The sequence below is a fragment of the Ostrinia furnacalis genome, unplaced genomic scaffold (assembly GCF_004193835.3).
Source record: "Ostrinia furnacalis isolate ACB-3 unplaced genomic scaffold, ASM419383v2 OfSCF2054, whole genome shotgun sequence".
NCBI lineage: Eukaryota > Metazoa > Arthropoda > Insecta > Lepidoptera > Crambidae > Ostrinia > Ostrinia furnacalis.
Window position 1 is genome coordinate 244194 of NW_021132293.1, and position 18236 is coordinate 262429.

Sequence of the window (18236 nt, forward strand, 5' to 3'; positions counted from 1 at the left end):
TGATTGATAGGAAATTCTTGTGATAAAATACAAATGTGATTTAGCTACTTTTCCTTCCTTGTTATGACGTGTGCATTATAAAGTGAAGGATTTTGTAAATAAAATTATAAGGTTACAATTAAATAAATACAAATAGGAGAAAATAAATTGTTTTTTTTTTATTATTGTAAGTCATCATTCTTTATTTGAATTAAGTAATTATAAAATAAATAATTCTAGAAGTTTCTACGCGCAGCTACATACGTTGTTGAAACAAAGGCCGTACGTGTATCCCTTGGGAATACAATGGCGCTGGCAGTCTTCATCGTCCATCGGGTCTTCGCTTGCATTGTGACATCTTACTCTACCAGGAATATCGGAAATCGCCTTTTCTGTGAACAATTTAAAACAATAACGTTTAGAAAAACATTTGAAAGACAATACGCTAGTTCCTAGTATCACTTCGTCATTTCTGACTAAGTATGACGTAGGTATTATACTTTCATGTGATTTCAGAGTTCTTTGTTCACCAACTACGTAATTCATTTGAAATTTAATGCTGTAAATAATTAATTAATTTTGTATTTAATCAATACTTTGACCTGTTACCTATGGACACGTTCCTTAAAATTCAACCTTGGTGGGTAGTAGTAAGTAATCTACCTACCATATTAAGTTTATTTTAAGTAAATACAACATCTTAAATCTCTCATTCGCTTTGAAAGTGATAGTAAGTGTGATAATCTCAAAAATCTCACCATTAACCTTTGCAGTCTCCAATGCTAGCGTATCTTGTATTTTTTTAATAACAGTATCATTGATTTCAACAATTTCGTCATGTTTGGCCAAATTGCTTTCTTTTGGTTTTGGAAAACTACTGGCAATGTGTACAAGACAAATCAGGAGTACGGGGAAGATCAAGCTAACTTTGAACTCCATTTTCTTACGAACACTTTAATTTAGCTAAACACACTGATTGCACGTTGGCTTACTACCGTAACTGTAGTCTGACTAAGTTTGTAATGAGTAACCGTATGCAGGTTTCGTAAAAATAATGACTCATTATTTTACATGAGCTGGACTGGACATCACAATGAGTATGCATCTACCTACTTTTAATTCAGTAGAATTTAAAATGCTCCAAAGGTCAACAGCGGCATGAAAATAGGTACGAATATATTTTAAACGGCGGCGGTAATACAGGTGTTTAACGTGTGAATTAAAAAGGGGGTGTTTCAGAGCCGAGTACCTATCTACTTAAAATTATGTGAACTGGACATCAGAACAAAAATAGGTAATTAATTAAAAAGAAAAATAAAAACCAAGATAAATCCTAGTTAAGCAAGCTGAGAAAGAAGAGAAAAAACATTAAAGAATCACCGTGAAAGTGCATGAGTCATGAATCATGATCTGAGATCATAGAATCCCGGGAGGTCGTGATGCTTTAAAATCTATTTTTTTTATAATCGTTACTTCCTATAATATGCACGATGAACGTTTCAGTGTATCGTACATCTTATTACTTCGGGGCACTACTGTGGCACTACACCCTATTTCGCTTTGATTCTCATTTCATATATTTTTTCAAAATAAAGGTTTTGCCATTGCTTGGCTTGTCTCCAAAAAAAGTAATTTCGCGAAATACTTAGCTGTATAGCATAACGCCTTTGCCTTTTACTGCAAAAGAGAAAAATCTAACCAGAAACAAAAAACATCGGCCTCTTGGCGGGAAAATGAAGCGTCATGTTCAGAAGTTTAGTTTTATTTTTGTTTAGCCAACTTTTCAATTTTTGTGTATGTGGATTAACCCACTTGTTACTAGCGTTCTTTTAAAAGGTGAGTGTGGCAAATAAAAAAAATGGTTTAATTTCCTAAGAAAACAGTGCAACGTAAGCTTTCAAATCCTCTCAATAAATCCTTAGTTCATTTTTAGTCAGTAAAGCATCATAACATCGCTGTCAGTTCAAAAGGATGTTGTTATAACCAGTAGGCTTTCAGGAGAAACAAAAAACCAAAACCTTCGCAAAAAACTGTGGGTCTAGACAAAGTGCAACTTACTTATAATCCCAAACCAGTCGATAAGTGGTCGAAAAGCCCCTTTTTTGTATGGAGTTTTGACGGATTCGATTTTCGATTCGATCAAAAAGTGCGTTTTGTCTAGGGGGGCAGTTTTTAATTTGGATTTGACTTTACGTCCTTTTGAACTGACAGTTCTTTATAGTCATTTAACCGTTTTTGTTTCACTTTCGCATTCAGAGAAATTGTTTATTTGAAGAGCGTAGTGTTTTGTTCTGTTTTTAGAGTTAAGTGATTCTTAAATAATGTCAAGAAAGTGCAAAAATGATCCTTACAAGTTTTTTTAATTTGTGGTGACATTACTTTCAAAACTCAGCGAAGGAATTTGACACCATTAGTAACTAAGTTACATAAACAGTTTTTTGGCTTTTCCATCGGACAACAAGACAAAGTGAGGATTCCATACATCTGTTGTGTTACATGTGTGGGTCTTTTCACTGGGTGAGCGAAAAGATCTCGATCTATGCCTTTTGCAATCCCTATGGTTTGGGCGGAACCAACGAATCACTCATCTGATTGTCATTTTTGTCTTACTGATACAAAAAAGGTATTACAAAGTAAAATTAAGTATCCTGACCTGCCTTCAGCCTTCAGCTAAAAGACCGATCCCTCATAGTGAAGATCTATCGGTAGTCCGCTACCAGAACCACCTCAAACTAGCGATCTGGCCGTTACGCCAAAAATCGAAAAGACACATTGGATCCTGACTTTGAGGGCATATTTGTTGGCCCTCAAATCAGGGAAATTGATAAAAGATGATATATTAATTTTAAAAAAGCTTAGTAATTTAGAAAAATCAGCTTGGGAATCTTTCATGAAAGTAACTTCCAATTTTCTAGGAAATCACCGATCAAGTGACCATAAATGTATTATTGCGGAGCTTTTATCTACTTATAAGGCTTTGGCCTGTAATATGTCATTGAAAATACATTTTCTTCATTCATATTTAGACTTCTTCCCTGAAAATTTGGGCGCCATCAGCGATGAACACGGTGAAAGATTCTATCAAGACTTCTACCATAGAAAATGATATCAAATATTCGCTTATTAATGTTAAGTTACCCACGTTTTCACTTGTTTTTGAAGGAAGAGGTGAAAACTAAAAATTAAAAACTTAAATCCTCGTAATTTTGCGACAAATGGGTCAAGCCCCAAATTTGAAGTATTTTCATCGATAAAATTGTCTATAGATTACGCCATTAAAGTTTGATCACTACAAGCCCGGACACACTGTATATTTTTTCAAAATAAAGGTTTTGCCATTGCTTGGCTTGTCTCCAAAAAAAGTAATGTTCGCGAAATACTTAGCTGTATGGCATAACGCCTTTGCCTTTTCCTGAAAAGGGAAAATATCTAACCAGAAACAAAAAACATCGGACTTCTTGGCGGGAAAATGAAGCGTCATGACGTGGTCATGACGTTCAGAAGTTTGTGGTTTGGTTTTATTTTTGTTTAGCCGACTTTTCAATTTTTGTGTAGGTGAATTAAAGTAAGTGAGGCAAATGAAACAAATTGGTTTAATTTCCTAAGAAATCAGTGCAACATAAGCTTTCAAATCCTCTCAAGAAATCCTTAGTTCAGTTTCAGTAAAGCACCATAATATTATAATAAATTATTCTTTAAATATCATTTAATTAGGTTAGTGTAGGGTAATCTAATTATAAACTAACACAAATAAAAACTGAAGATTTGCCTGTATAATATAATGCTTTTGCGTGTACCTGAAAAGGAAAAAATCAAACAAAAAAAAATTTTTGGTCAACTGTCAATCAAACAACTGTCATTGTCAAATTGTTGTCAATGTCATTTGCCAAAAAAAAAAGATTATTTCTCAATTTTCTCATCTGTGATCTGTTGTTCTCTGATTTTGATTGAATTATTTCATTTCAATAACCTACTTGTGTTTAATAAACACAAATTATTGTTTATTACTAGTTAAAGTATCGTTCAAAACCGACCATGGTTTACTTACACTTTCCTTCAAATTTAACAGAGGAAGAATTGATGCTACAAGCAAAATACCAGAAGCTGAAAAAGAAGAAAAAAGCTTTGCAGGCATTAAAAGCACCTAAACAAGAGCCTGAGAAGCCTGTGTTGCCGAAACGGCCTACAGAAGCTCGTGACGCACGTGAAATTGCAAGGAAACTGATCAAAAGTGGAGCCATTCAGGCTATAAAGAGTCCACCTCCACAACCTCAAAATGCAACATTCAAGCGCCCACGAGCCGGTTAGTTGGATATAAATTTATACAATCTTATGTTTTACAGTTATCTGTGCTGATTTCATAAGCGTTCAATGCAAGAAGTTATTAAATGTAAACATAACTTGTTGATTTAGCTTGACAGATTTTATTGTTAGTGTTTTTGTATTTCAGGACGAGAGCGCAAACTCAGTGGATCTGCTAGCGCAGCTGGTGGTGTAGCCTCTTATCAACCATTTAGTGCTTCTCAAGAACCCCCTCCTCCTGAAGAGAAAGCAGCCCCTCGAGTGAAATATTTGTACGATTCATTTGTGACAGCCAGAGAAAAGTAAGTTGCCTAATACCAGTTTTTTGCTTAGGTTGGTCATGGTGTGTATTTATATTATATTCTATAACGAGTCCTATCTTATGTTTCTTATACTTCTATACTAAACTATATCCCATAACACAATTTTTTTTTTTTAAGCCATCAGACAGAATAATATATTAATAAAGTTTTTTTTAATAAATTTTGCAGGGAAGAGCAGGCAAGTAAAACTCCTCGCAGCCATGGCAATAATAGTGACAGTCCTGCTCCTGCAGGGCTCAAAAACTGCACATTGCAAGTCACAGGGGCCCGGATTACTGAAGAAGTCATGAGGCGTCGCTTGGCTACATTTGAGCCATTCACATACACACAGGAAGGAGATGAAGAGAAGTATGCTACAATTATTCATTATTTCCTGTACTCTGTTGCTCAAAATTATAATACCTCAATCAAGTTCAATCCTTATGATAAGGGCAACAGTAAAGTTCAAAAAACATAAGTGAAATTGTCGTAACTGTCTTAGCTTGGTAACTCATAACAACCTGCTAGATTTCCCAGCTGGTGACTGTACATACAACAATAAATATTCCCTTTGTTTTATTGTTTCAGAGTTTTCTTAACATTTGAAACTATAGAGATAGCAGGGCATGCTCAAACAGCTTTAGAAGGGACTGAGGAAGGTTGGAGAGTAGTTCCAGCTCGCAGGCCGCCCCCTCAAACTGGAGGCTGGACCCCCGCTGCATCTCCCCGCAACCCACCACCACCCAAGGACATGAAGCGCACATTACTGACTTATGATGACATTTTTGATTGAATAAAATACTTCGAGTTTCTATTTCATTCATTTATTTCAGTCATACAACTAACTCCCCCATAGCAAATAAATAAATTGGGCTAGTTAGTATTTATTCTGTGCTTTAAATCAAGTTCATAATTTGATTTGACGCAAGGGGTTTGTCTCAGAATGCTTTTCCAAAATGCGCACTTATTACAAGCTTTTTTTAAAATATGTATACTTCATTACATAGTATGGGAAAGTGCGCATTTCGCGAAGTGCACGTTTCATGTGAGACCCTCGATACATTTTTGAGTGGCCGGTGACAATATTCTTCGTTCAAACACTTTAAATAAATCAACTCTCAGCTTTAATGTCCCATGTCCCAACCGGAAATAAGTAATGAAACTTTTTTAGGAGGACTGTCTCGCGCTTAAGCGCGTATAAAAATCGACAATGTACGGTTAAAAAAAAAAGACATCTGTCAGTGTCAGCTGTTAAATGTCACTGTCAGTCAGTCAACAAAACAAGATAGAAATTTTTGCCGAAAAATCTATAAAAAAAGCGTAAAATGTTTCGTATTACGAGAAAAATTATTCCTACTTTGAATAAAACATTGTTATCAAGATCTTCAGTGAAGGATAATGGGAAATTGGTTTTATTTCAAGTACAAAGACCATTTTCTGCTAAAGGTATATTACATCAATACTGGATCAATTATGTATTTGTTGTGCAACTTTTAACATGTTTCAAGGAGACTGGAACATGGTAGTCTTTTTGTCTGTTTACATTTTAATAACTACGATGGTTGTGGTTGTGTATATCGTATTACTTTACACCTACACATTAGAGGTTATCTCGTTTAATCTTACATTTTGCATTTACCAAAATAAATTTTGATAAATTGGTACCCTACACTTACTTAAAAGACCAATAATGTTACATAGTTATTTTATTTTATTTATACTATAATAAATATCATGGTATTTCAGGGGACGAGAAATTTTCAATAAAAACAGAGGATGTCGGCCGCCCATTGTACTTTGATGCTCAAGCTACAACGCCTATGGTAAATTTATTTTGTGACCTAATATGGGATAGGTTCCATATTATGGTATAATATTATATTGAGAAAACCATGCCAAAAATTAACCAGAATTTATGATTTTAGGATCCTAGAGTACTTGATGCTATGCTACCGTATCTTGTGAGCTATCATGGCAATCCACACTCTAGAACTCATGCTTACGGCTGGGAAAGTGAAGCTGCCGTGGAGAAAGCCAGAGAACAAGTCGCAGACTTAATTGGCGCTGATCCAAAAGAAATCATCTTCACGTCTGGTGCCACCGAATCCAATAATATTTCCGTTAAAGGAGTTGCCAGATTTTATGCTCCTAGGAAGAAGCATGTTGTAACCACACAAATTGTAAGTTGTATTCGTAATATTTTTATTATCAACTATGATGGACTTTTACACCAAACATTCTAAAAGGCTGTTGCTTTTTGTAAGTTTATGAAAGTTATTATCTTTCCTCATAATAAGATTGACATACATTTTCACAGGAGCACAAATGTGTATTAGATTCTTGCCGTGCTTTGGAAGGGGAAGGGTTCAAGATAACATACCTACCAGTGGGCACAAATGGAATAATTGATTTGAAAGAACTGGAAAGTTCTCTAACACCTGAAACTAGCCTCGTTTCCATCATGATGGTCAATAATGAAATTGGTAAGTAGTCAAAATCTTATTGTTATAGACTGTGGTCAGATAACTATTGATAGAATCTTATGTAGCAAAGAAATATGAATGGATACTTACATGTTTATTGCAAGAAAACTTAAAAACTGTTCTTTTCAGGTGTAAAACAGCCAGTTGAAGAAATAGGTGCCATTTGCAGAAGTAAGAAAGTATTCTTCCACACTGATGCAGCTCAAGCAATGGGCAAAATACCCATAAATGTGAACAAAATGAATATAGATTTGATGTCAATTTCTGGACACAAGATTTATGGTCCCAAAGGTGTGGGTGCACTGTACATTAGACGCAGACCTAGAGTGCGAGTAGAGCCAATTCAAAGTGGTGGAGGACAAGAAAGAGGCCTGAGGAGTGGTACAGTTCCAACCCCATTGGTTGTTGGATTAGGTAAGTTTGAGCATGTGTACCTATTTAAAAATACAATGAATTATTTTTTACTTGAATTGGAGCTCCCCAACAGGACACTCCTCATTCACCATTAATTTGTCACCAAGTATATTGCAGATGAGCACAAAAAACTTGGAATATAATCAACCTTTGTGTTTAATGTAATCTTTATTATTAGGTGCTGCTTGTGAGCTTGCTGGAAAAGAAATGGCATATGACCATGCATGGATGGAGAAGTTGTCTCAAAGGTTCTTGGATAAAATATACTCAAAGCTGACACATGTGATCAGGAATGGAGATCCTAATCATACTTATCCAGGGTGTATCAACTTATCATTTGCATATGTTGAGGGTAATGTATACTTTGTAAATAATCAATATTAAATAAGATGATGAAGAATATGTAAATTATCCAAAGCAATCACATTTCCTCATTGCATGTGGAAGTCATTGGGGAAGGCCTATGTTCAGCAGTGGACGTCCTATGGCTGAGATGATGATGATGAATCACATTATTTTAATATTTTTTTAGTCAGACACCTACTATTGGTAATATACCTATGTACTTATTTGTTAAAAAATAATTCTTGGTTTTAGGTGAATCACTATTGATGGCGTTGAAGGATATCGCACTTTCTAGTGGATCAGCATGCACATCTGCTTCCTTGGAGCCATCGTATGTGTTGAGGGCAATTGGCGCTGACGAAGACTTAGCACACAGTTCAATAAGGTATGTTTTGAAAATATACATGGTGGTGCGTCTTATACCTGCATTATTGAAGTTTTTTAGAGCGGCGAAGTTTTTTTGCAATATCCTATTAGTATCAACATCCATAACTAATTCCCAAATTCAAAAAATATATAATTTCTTTTTTTCAGATTTGGTCTTGGTAGATTTACCACAGTTGCAGAAGTCGATTATACAGCAGAAAAAACTATTAAGCATGTAGAAAGATTACGGGAAATGAGTCCTCTGTGGGAAATGGTACAGGAAGGCGTTGACATAAAAAATATTCAATGGTCTCAACACTAATAAATTTTCTCATAGATTTTATTAATCTGACGTAATTCCAATTATAGTTATAGGCAAAAATAATTTTTCCTATCTATCTCAGTGAAAATTTTATTTAAAATCTATTTTTTGAAAATTACTTATTACATTTTCTTTCGGTATTTAATTACTTGTGAATCTTAAAAAATATTTGTGATGTTTGGTTTTAAATAAAAATGTATTTTTAGAGTAGGTAGAGAGATGTGTCTCATAAAAATTGCACATGTCTATTTTTATGTATATCATGTAATTGTTAAGCTCTGATTGAAAGTGATATTATTTTGTTAAATAAACACTGTTTTGCGACAAATATCAATGTGTTATTTATTATCAGAAAACACAAAGCTAGCAACTACCACATCTTATGTCTAGGTTAAATAACAAACATGTATTAGTGTTTAGTCTTAAATATATAAAAAAAAGCCATTTAGCACCATAAAAATAAAAATCTACACAAAACAGTCATCCTTGTTACATTTTCTTTTTTTATTATTAGTAATTATTAGAAAACAAACACATCTTGGTCCATATGATAAAATAAATAACAAAATACAGAAATTGTATATATCTGGCCTAACAAAATTAAAGCTTTATTATGTATTACAAACAAAGTCATACAGGTCCACATTAATATAGGTACAACTTGTAATAGTGAAGACTACTAACTACTGATTGACACAAATTAATACTGAATGAATATAAAAACAATAAGATAACTTAAAGCCAAATGGTAAAAAGTTTCAGCAGGTGTTTGTTCGTAATAAATAATCAATTTTCTTAAGCTTTGTATCAATAGATATTAGTGGTGATATCAACAGCTGCATGATGGTTCCTCGGGTGGATCAGGGTTGGATATTTTGAAGCTGTTGTGATCCAAAGTCTGCAGTTCCATCCTTGACCTATTGGTCTCCACCAGTTGTAAAGCAATGTCTGAAAACATCTCTTCAACCCCTTTGCCAGTTTTGCAAGATGTCTTGTATGTAGTATTGATGAGATTATGGCATTGCTCACTGCAAAAGAGTAATAATAAATATGATTAAGTTACAGATTATTTAAAGTGAGGGGGATGTACAAAATGTTTTAATACTATCTTAGTTAAGGTTGATAATAAATTGTATTAAGATACAAACCAGAAAGATTCAATATCAGCATCAGTCACTTGCGGTGCAGAACCTTCTAAATCAGACTTGTTTCCACATAAAAATATTTTGGCATTCTCTGCATATGTCACGATGTCCAGCAAATGCTGGCTTAACACATGGAAGGATGAAGAATTATCCAAAGAAAAAACTAGGATAGCTGCCTCAGCAAACTTGTAATAGCTTGATGTAACTGAAGCGATTCGTTCCATGCCTCCGGTATCCCATAACTGTAACTAAAATAGAAAACAACATAAGTATAACATTTAACTAACTACATACAAGCTGTTTTGCTGAATTTGTTCAACATAAAACTGACCTTGACATCTTTGTCTCCCACTTGATATACTTTTTCAAAATGATCTAATCCCAATGTTGATCGTCTATCTGAGTTGGGTATAAATGTGTTATTGATAAAACGTCGAAACAAGGAACTTTTACCAACACCGTATTCACCACATAATATCACTTTGAGCACAGGCGTTTTAACTACGGCCATTGTTGATATTAATTCAATTACGTCTTGGTTAAACTCCAGTCCACTTNTCATACTCATGAATGAAAAACTCATAAAACTTTACTTTAATCAATTGCCGTATATTTTGATACGGTGATGAAAGTGCTGCCGTATACCGTATTTATGGTGCCTAGGATGCCTGAACGCCGTATATTACGGCAACTGCCGTATCAAGAACATCACTGTGAGGGAGAAGCACAATCTCATTAAGAGACAGAGTAGTCAGTAGGTTACGGATACGCACGGATACGATTAGTAACATCCCTAATACCTCTTCCGGCTGGGTAGTATTGTTAACTTGCTCGCACCTACTGAGATTATCTATTTACTATCTCTTTCTCCCTCTCCAAAGATACTGTAAATACTGTGCATTGCTATGTATATGAACAAAATTATGTTCACCGTACTTTTCAATTTGTTTATTAAATTAGTTTGCCAATGATTGATAGAATATTGCAACTCCGAAAATACAAAAATAAAAATACGCTAGGGTGAAAGGATATCGAAATTACAACTATAGTTCCAAAATACTGAACTGTCCTATGCATGACATTGACAGTGGGGCGCCACCGTCAATACCGGATCGCTGGTTCCGATTTTTGCTATGTTGGAAACCATATAGTTGAATGATGGTAGCGCCCCCATGTCATTAATAATAAATAATAAATAAATAAATCTTTGGACAATTTCACACAGCTCCAGCTAGCCCCAAAGTAAGCAACTTAATGCTTGTGTTATGGGTGCTAGCTTAACGGATATACTACTTATATACTTATTTTTTTAAATACATAAATATTATACATAGTCACCCCAGACCCGTCACAGAAATTAAAATTCATCATTTCAATTTCTGCCCGGCCGGGAATCGNCTCCACTTCATGGACAAGATACCTAGCATATCGTACGATAATTTACCTAGGTACTACTATGGTATTAAATCGAAAAAGCCCTATAATTTTATAATTTTATAGAACACTCAACACAACACAACTACGACAAGTACATAATGACAGAAGAAAGGGAGGAGGGACTGAGGGAGCAGTGTTGTTCCTGACAAATTTAGGGTTGCCGTATTCTAATTCTAAAATTGCCGGATATTTAAGGAAACCTTAGGAAAATTGCCGTATTGTACAAAATGTTTATTTGGAAAGTTTAAATTAAAAAAATGTTGATGTCTTATGTACTATACGTAAACTACTTTTAAACTTGCTTATTTCATTCTTCACTTTTAAAGGTTTTGAAAAGTTTAGTCATAGAACCTACCCGAATAAAAGTGAAGAATCTACCAAAATGAGGAACAAACGATTTTAGACATTAAAATCTCGGAGATAAGGTTGCATTTGGTTGAATTCTGTTGACGTTTCTTTTCGTGGCGCTTCTACTTCATCTATGGTTCTGGAAGTGACATAAGATTCCACGCGTAAGTGTTTATTTCGTGATTTCCGACATTGGATCATTGTAAACATTTTTCACATTTTTTACAGTAATTTCTTCCTAAAACGTTTTACCAGTAATTACACTTATCATTTTTAATGATACCTATGTCAAGAAATAAAGATTTTACATTGGTTTCATTGAATTTGAGCAATTTTATATTTTTTGTTTATTTAGAAAGAGCGAGTCTGCCCACAGAGAGCGAGATAGTGATACTTAGTTTGTGCTTCAAGTAGGTATTCGGAGTGTGGCCTCCATTTTTATCTGTAGCTTCATGTGGAAACCATATAGTTGAACGATGGTAGCGCCCCCCTGTCATTGAGTTTGGTGGGACAGTTCAGCTTGGGTCATCTATATAGATATAGGCAAAAATCTGAACCAGCGATCCGGTATTGACGGTGGCGCCCCACTGTCAATGTCATCGACAGGACAGTCCAGTATTTTGGAACTATATCCACACAACTGTCAGCTCAGCTTTTGCCACTTGTCTGCGGGGCTTTGTTGCGGAGGAGGATCTGTGAGAGGAAGTCTCTGTCGAGTTGTCGACTTCTTGGCGGGAATCTGAAGCGTCATGTTAGCTGTTTTGTTTTATTTCCTCAAATTCGTGTTTGGGCGACTATTAATGTGTATTAATGGTGGATTATTAACCATTAAGTGTTCGTGAACGTGCATGAGTGTGGGCAAGTGAAGCAGAGCAGTGCATCGTGATTCTTCTGGTTCTCTCAAGTTGTCCATAGGTCTCAGTAAAGCACCACAACTTTACTGAGACTCAAAGGGTGGGAAGGGGTATCATCTATCATCCTTCATTATATCATTACTTGATCTCATTTTGTAACTCGTATCACATAAATACTTGAAAATGGCACAAATCAAGTCGACCTCGACGTGTATTGCCAACATCATCAAAAAAGAAGAAGAAGTCTCTGTCTCATCTGTGGAGGACATTGACATTAGGTTTTTGGCAATTTGGTTGGCTTGTGTTTTGTGTACTTGTTGCGAGATTGATGTAAAAATAATGCCAGATTATCGTATTTATATTTTGAATTACTAGTTAATATGGACATGCAAACTTCACACTTGGCTGCGGCTTTGATGTCGGGTACGATCCACAGTGGGTCGACACAAGAAGCTGGTACAGTACAAAACCTCGAAGTAAAGGAATCTAATACGAAACCTGCAAAATCAAGTGATACTCAAAGTCAGAAAGAAGCTCCTGAAGAGGAAAAAGAAGAAATGGCTAGTGGCGAAGACTTTAGCGATGAGGTTTGTAGTTACACATACATATTGCACGACGGTACTACTGTATCACATACTTTGACTTGGCATAGTTCTTCTGTTAAAATAAATGGAAACATTACCATTTTGTATTCTAAATAATGGTGTGAAAGGTTTTATAACCCGTCAAGTAATAAAAATAATAGTACTTCAAACAGACACCAAAATAAAAGTTTAATAAGTCTGTGTTTCCATAAAGTACCTAACTAAATATTGTATGATTAACTAGCTTTAGCTGAAATTTAGTTTTTCACAGATCGTCCGCCATAAATTATAGCCTATATGTTATTCTGGGTTATAAAGAATAACTAAAGTTTCATCAAAATCTGTTCAGTAGTTTTTGCGTGAAAGAGTAACAAACATGTTAACATCCAGACATCCATACAAAGTTTCGCATTTATAATATTAATAAGAAGTAAGATAAATAAATAGTGAATGTGAACTTCAGAAGATTCTCCATACTCTTTTGGTCACCTATTTAATAATATAGCTGTTCATTTATCAGTACATTTGACAAGCCAATTTTGGCTTAGGATGTTTATTTGTATTATATTCGTCACCTTTCCCTAATTTCAGGAGTGTGAGACGCAGCCAGGCAGTAAGTCTATCCCTGGGAGGGGTGTCACTCTTCAGATGTTGTTAGAAGAAAAGATGTTAGAACCCGGCATAGCAGCAATGACTATTGAATACTTGGTAAATAATAAGCTTAGTTTCTTTTCTTATTAAATTAAAGCAAACAGCTTTTACTGACAGGGGTACTCAATATCTCGAATATTTGCACACACCTTAAGCTCAAATCAATATTATTATGATCTAAACTGTCTGGTATTGTAAACTCAATTACTTTAATATTTCAGGGCCAAAAATTTGTAGGGGACTTGCAACCAGATGGAAAGATTAAGTCACATGAAACTGAAACTATATTCTGTTCTCCATCTGCCTGGGCCATTCACTGTAAGAGGATTATCAATCCCGACAAGAGATCTGGCTGTGGGTGGGCCTCGGTCAAATATAAAGGCAAAAAGCTAGATACTATCAAAGCAACTTATTTGCGTAAGAAGCAGCTTCAAAGAGAGAATATGCACTCTGATGGTAAAACACAATTTCCTGATTGTATTGCTTTGCAAAATTGCTTTAAAGCTAGAAAATTATTGATCCACTTGTAAAGACATTTAAAAAGTGTTTCTGCCTGTAGACTAGTCAACACACTGGTGTTTCTAAGCTTAGAGCTTGTCCAGATGACGCATTATGAGCTGTCGCGCGATCGAGGTTCTTAGGTAAAACGCGCGACTGCATGTGGACAGAACATATGAATGAACTTTTAGGACCTCACTATCGCGCGAGTAACTAAAAACGCGTCATCTGGACAGGCTCATAGTTTGATTTTACTTAATTATTTTGATTCTTATTAATTTGTTTGTCTTTTTTGTTTCAGAGGAAACTGAAATGGAAGTAGAAAGCCCTCCAGAACCTCCACCACAACGGATTGTTATGAAACACAACACTGTGCCAAATAGAATGATGCAACAGTAAGAACAATACTTGTAACTTTAATTCTTATGTATTTGCTTTTAAGCAGTAGCGGCGTAAGGGGGGGGGCGGTCCGCCCCGGGTGCCAAGCATCAGGGAGTGACATAAAGATTAAAGACTTATGACTGGTGATCGCCCCGGGTGCCAACCAGGGTGGAAAAAAATCACATTTTTTTTTTTAAATTGTGGTTTTTTTTATTTATATTGATTTATTTGATTTTTATTACATTTTGCAATCATTACCTTAGTTTTTCATGCGGAAAACATGTATATTTAGGTACAACTGAGGTATAGTACTGGGAACAAGCCAAAAAAAGTAAATTGTGTAAGATGGTATGTCATATTTTTACTGAAACAAGAAAAAACTTTCGTCAAAAACAGCTCGTCTTGTGGTGTCCGTTTCCATTACAAAAACATGAATATCTTAATACAATTATCAATTTTATTTTATTTTTTCGCAAAAAGAAAATCTATGGAAAAATATTTTTTTAACAATTTTTCATACAAAACGGCTATTTCACACTTGAACACAACAATAAATCAACATTGTTTTCGAACATTATAGGGTTGATTAATATGCACTCCCAGTGTTGCATTAATTCCATTTTCGGATATTGATTTAAATCAGTGATTTTTATAAAAAAAATCATGCAATAAAAATCGTGATTTAAAGCATGATTTAAATCAACTTGATTTAAATCATGCAACCCTGGTGCCAACCCATGCTACGCCGCCACTGCTTTTAAGACTTCTTATTCTATACCATTATATTTTCAGTGATGCAAATATGCTGATAGAAGCTGTATCATTTTCTTCTGTGGGAAAGGTACAACCATTTTTGGTATCAGTGACTTCTAATGCTTGTTTGGTACTGGATATTCATTGTCATTTGAAGAAAGAAGAAGTTTATGGATACTTAGCTGGAACTTGGGATCTCAATAGTCACAGTAAGTAGACTTTTTAAGCTATATTTAAAAAATATAACAAACACAAGTGGAATTAATTATGTGTTATTTATATTTCAGATCTCTTGATAACACATACATTCCCCTGTCTAATTAATAAAAACGATACAAGACCTAGGGTTTTGGTCGAATTAGAGATTCAAATGGAGATCGAAAAATTGGGACTTACTCTACTGGGGTGGTATCATTCCCATCCTACAAATCCAGCTATGCCAAGTCTCAGAGATTGTGACAATCAGTTGGAATATCAAATCAGGATGAGGGGCCCTTCAGAAATATCATACATTCCTTGTATTGGTGTTATTTGCTGTAAGTATTGAAAATTTATTATTAAGTTGATAATTGTTAACTTAGTGGATATTGATTCAATACTTATTATTTCTATTTTCAGCTCCCTATAATCCAGAGAGTCCAGTTTTGGAGTCATCGTTAACCTTCTTTTGGGTTATGCCGCCGCCTGAGCAACGCCCGACGGAGTACCCTCGACCACTCCTACTGCAGTATAATATGATACACGACAGTCATCTGTCCACCCATGCCATGGAACAGATAAAGAAAAGCATTAAATATTACTTCAATTTCGCGGATGACAACTTTGTAAATTTCAAAGATAGCTTCAAACCTGATATCTCATACTTGGACAAATTAAAATGCACTTTAACTGCTAAGTTTCCTAGGGAGCAAAGTGATGGTTTGCTATGGCATTTCATTCGTGATGAGTTAGGATGTTCATCAGAGCAAGACGACAAAATGGATTTGGATGCACTTCTGGCTGTTCCTCAACCAATACCGGTGTCGAAGCCCAATCAGACTACGACTGTGCCTAACTTCCCTTCTGTCAGCACTCTGCAGCAAATGGTCAGTAGACCAGCTGGAGTGCCTCCTATCAACGTGTCTTCAGGCATTGGTTCTAGCTCGCCTCATAAATTCGAAACTCCACAGTTGAATATTCCCGTGCTCCCATCTTCCACGAAGTCTTCGAAATCCTCGGCACCTGCTCTTCCCTCTGGCTATCCTACTGGTTTAGATATGCTTACAAGCATGGCGTTAGGTTTGGGTACAGGAAATATGCCGTTATCTCTCGGTGCGCCTAGTTTAGAAAGTTTGGCGGCAGCTAATAGCATGTTGACGGGTTTAACTCCGTCTATGTCGTCTAGTTTAGCAGCTACTTTGACGGGTAGTAAGCTTCCCGACCCACCTTCCTACGCAGCGTCACTGCAGAATTTAACGAGCAGCATTGGGAGCTACGATAAAACTTCCACTAGTACCTCAACAAGTACCTCCACAGGTGCTCCAATCCCTGCCAGTATAGCATCGAATCTCATGATGAGCTCAGCAGATATTGCTAATGCCTTATTCTCGGCAAGTAAATACTCCAGTGCCGGCATTTTAGGCATACCCGACCCAATGTCGAAGTCAACCTTAGCTGCTAATAACATGTTCTTATCTCCATCCCTGATGAAAATGCAGGAGTCTCTCATAAAACCGTTGTCAAGTAGCAGTCCTATTGCTTCGAAAGTGGGCTTGGATCAAAGTGTATTGATGAAATCACCTCACGATTTATTGAAGGGGAATAAAGATTATCTTCCTCCTGATTTTGGGAGTGTTGGCAAAGGGAAACCTGAGAGTTCTCCTTTAGATCCGATGAAGCTCATTGAAACAAGTACATCGGGCAAGGAGTCTTCCAAATCGGAAGTCTTAGATACTCAAGCCACCGATTTTAGTATGCCTTCACGTGTGGGAGGCGAGTCGTTTTTGAATCAGATGTTGGAACTCACCAAGAAAACGACAATGCCAGATTATATGCCAGATTACAATCAACCATTGAAGCTATCTAAGACCGAAGAACTGCCTTCGCAATCATTGCCTCCGTCTAGTCATTCTTATCTGAACACTTCAAGCATTGTTGATACCATTGCCCAAGTGGCTATGGGCAATTTTTCCAAACATGATGAGCCAATTGATTATGGCAAAGAACAAGACTATATGAGTCCCAATAAAGGTTCAAGTACTGAAAATGAAAACTAATGTGAGTATTTTCTCTCCCAATCTATTATAATAACATAGGACAAGTTTTTTGACTGATATTTTATGATCTTTTTTCGTGTTTTATCATATTGTGTGTAATACTAATTTGCACAAATTACATTACACTTTTAAAATAAGTTTTACTATACCTTGTGCTATTGACTGCTTGGATTTTTAAGATAAGATTTAGACTAGGCGCAAACCACCGATTTTTAGTTGGTCGATAGTTGTGCCCGATTTTAAATTGTATGAAGAATCGGCCAAATCGAATCGGTGTAATGTGCGCACATCTATACATGCCCATACTGATCAACTGCCCGACTAAACTATCGATGGTCTGCGCCTAGGCTTAGAGAAAATGTTTCAATCGACAGATAAGTTTTATCAGAGGAATTAAAATTTAAATGTACTTTTATAAAAAGGGAAACCTTTCATTGGATATACTATCAGTCTAAATCTTATAACTAACATTTTCAATGTATCGCTGTTGGTTTCTATAAAATAAACAAATAAATAAATAATTAAGTTATGTTCTACTGAACATTGCACTGCGTACAGCGCTATTCACTCTCCTGTGACAGTGAATGAATTAAACTTTTACATATTTTTTTAATAAAAAAAACACAAAGTATGTCAAAGACTCAAAGTAAGCCTGCCGATAAAAGTTATCTGGCGATCAAAAATCTGTCCTGAATTACGTGGTAGCAGGGATAATTTTCTACTATTTTGAATTGAAATGTACTTTAATCAGTATTTTACATGTATGACTATTTAAGATTATTTATATTAATTGGAATATAATTTTAAATACCTACAT

At 35.5% G+C, this 18236-nt stretch overlaps 5 protein-coding genes across 6 annotated transcripts; 3 read left to right on the forward strand and 2 right to left on the reverse strand.

Moving 5' to 3' along the window:
* Window positions 1-136: 136 nt before the first annotated feature.
* Defensin (defensin-like protein) lies at window positions 137-1059 on the reverse strand. The gene is made up of 2 exons (XM_028307026.1): window positions 738-1059; window positions 137-371 (listed from the first exon to the last, which is right to left on the reverse strand). Exons 1-2 carry the CDS (start codon window positions 916-918, stop codon window positions 226-228), a joined length of 327 nt encoding a protein of 108 aa, XP_028162827.1. The 5' UTR covers window positions 919-1059; the 3' UTR covers window positions 137-225.
* A 2838-nt stretch (window positions 1060-3897) lies between these two features.
* Nelf-E (negative elongation factor E) lies at window positions 3898-5402 on the forward strand. The gene is made up of 4 exons (XM_028306937.1): window positions 3898-4282; window positions 4430-4583; window positions 4773-4952; window positions 5172-5402. Exons 1-4 carry the CDS (start codon window positions 4015-4017, stop codon window positions 5374-5376), a joined length of 807 nt encoding a protein of 268 aa, XP_028162738.1. The 5' UTR covers window positions 3898-4014; the 3' UTR covers window positions 5377-5402.
* Window positions 5403-5820: 418 nt separating this feature from the next.
* On the forward strand, window positions 5821-9240 carry Nfs1 (Nfs1 cysteine desulfurase). The gene is made up of 8 exons (XM_028306949.1): window positions 5821-6029; window positions 6330-6406; window positions 6509-6763; window positions 6901-7066; window positions 7196-7480; window positions 7659-7832; window positions 8078-8210; window positions 8360-9240. The coding sequence occupies exons 1-8, from the start codon at window positions 5909-5911 to the stop codon at window positions 8511-8513; spliced, it is 1365 nt and encodes a 454-aa protein (XP_028162750.1). The 5' UTR covers window positions 5821-5908; the 3' UTR covers window positions 8514-9240.
* Window positions 8723-11196, reverse strand: RabX6 (RAS oncogene family member RabX6). 2 transcript variants are annotated; one of them, XM_028306951.1, is made up of 4 exons: window positions 11063-11196; window positions 9990-10213; window positions 9662-9906; window positions 8723-9541 (listed from the first exon to the last, which is right to left on the reverse strand). In XM_028306951.1, the coding sequence occupies exons 2-4, from the start codon at window positions 10167-10169 to the stop codon at window positions 9343-9345; spliced, it is 624 nt and encodes a 207-aa protein (XP_028162752.1). In that variant the 5' UTR covers window positions 10170-10213; window positions 11063-11196; the 3' UTR covers window positions 8723-9342. The 2 variants fall into 2 exon arrangements, with proteins under 2 accessions (XP_028162752.1, XP_028162751.1); XM_028306950.1 differs by having other exon boundaries at window positions 9990-10207; window positions 11057-11195.
* Window positions 11197-12519: 1323 nt separating this feature from the next.
* On the forward strand, window positions 12520-17709 carry LOC114354563 (MPN domain-containing protein CG4751). Its single transcript, XM_028306992.1, has 7 exons — window positions 12520-12884; window positions 13473-13589; window positions 13754-13988; window positions 14332-14425; window positions 15204-15373; window positions 15452-15700; window positions 15783-17709. Exons 1-7 carry the CDS (start codon window positions 12678-12680, stop codon window positions 17417-17419), a joined length of 2709 nt encoding a protein of 902 aa, XP_028162793.1. The 5' UTR covers window positions 12520-12677; the 3' UTR covers window positions 17420-17709.
* Window positions 17710-18236: the final 527 nt, after the last annotated feature.

What these genes read in the sequence shown, in the direction of transcription:
- Defensin (XM_028307026.1), bottom strand. Translation starts at nt 918, where the DNA reads ATGGAGTTCAAAGTTAGCTTGATCTTCCCCGTACTCCTGATTTGTCTT. An exon ending in GGAGACTGCAAAGGTTAATG is followed by an intron (nt 372 to 737) that starts GTGAGATTTTTG and finishes AATTGTTCACAG; the next exon opens with AAAAGGCGATTTCCGATATT.
- Nelf-E (XM_028306937.1), top strand. Translation starts at nt 4,015, where the DNA reads ATGGTTTACTTACACTTTCCTTCAAATTTAACAGAGGAAGAATTGATG. An exon ending in ATTCAAGCGCCCACGAGCCG is followed by an intron (nt 4,283 to 4,429) that starts GTTAGTTGGATA and finishes TTTGTATTTCAG; the next exon opens with GACGAGAGCGCAAACTCAGT. An exon ending in CAGGAAGGAGATGAAGAGAA is followed by an intron (nt 4,953 to 5,171) that starts GTATGCTACAAT and finishes TTATTGTTTCAG; the next exon opens with AGTTTTCTTAACATTTGAAA.
- Nfs1 (XM_028306949.1), top strand. Translation starts at nt 5,909, where the DNA reads ATGTTTCGTATTACGAGAAAAATTATTCCTACTTTGAATAAAACATTG. An exon ending in AAGACCATTTTCTGCTAAAG is followed by an intron (nt 6,030 to 6,329) that starts GTATATTACATC and finishes ATGGTATTTCAG; the next exon opens with GGGACGAGAAATTTTCAATA. An exon ending in TTAGCACACAGTTCAATAAG is followed by an intron (nt 8,211 to 8,359) that starts GTATGTTTTGAA and finishes TCTTTTTTTCAG; the next exon opens with ATTTGGTCTTGGTAGATTTA.
- RabX6 (XM_028306951.1), bottom strand. Translation starts at nt 10,169, where the DNA reads ATGGCCGTAGTTAAAACGCCTGTGCTCAAAGTGATATTATGTGGTGAA. An exon ending in TGGGAGACAAAGATGTCAAG is followed by an intron (nt 9,907 to 9,989) that starts GTCAGTTTTATG and finishes TTTCTATTTTAG; the next exon opens with TTACAGTTATGGGATACCGG. An exon ending in GCTGATATTGAATCTTTCTG is followed by an intron (nt 9,542 to 9,661) that starts GTTTGTATCTTA and finishes ACTCTTTTGCAG; the next exon opens with TGAGCAATGCCATAATCTCA.
- LOC114354563 (XM_028306992.1), top strand. Translation starts at nt 12,678, where the DNA reads ATGGACATGCAAACTTCACACTTGGCTGCGGCTTTGATGTCGGGTACG. An exon ending in CAATGACTATTGAATACTTG is followed by an intron (nt 13,590 to 13,753) that starts GTAAATAATAAG and finishes TTAATATTTCAG; the next exon opens with GGCCAAAAATTTGTAGGGGA. An exon ending in AGAGAATATGCACTCTGATG is followed by an intron (nt 13,989 to 14,331) that starts GTAAAACACAAT and finishes TTTTTGTTTCAG; the next exon opens with AGGAAACTGAAATGGAAGTA.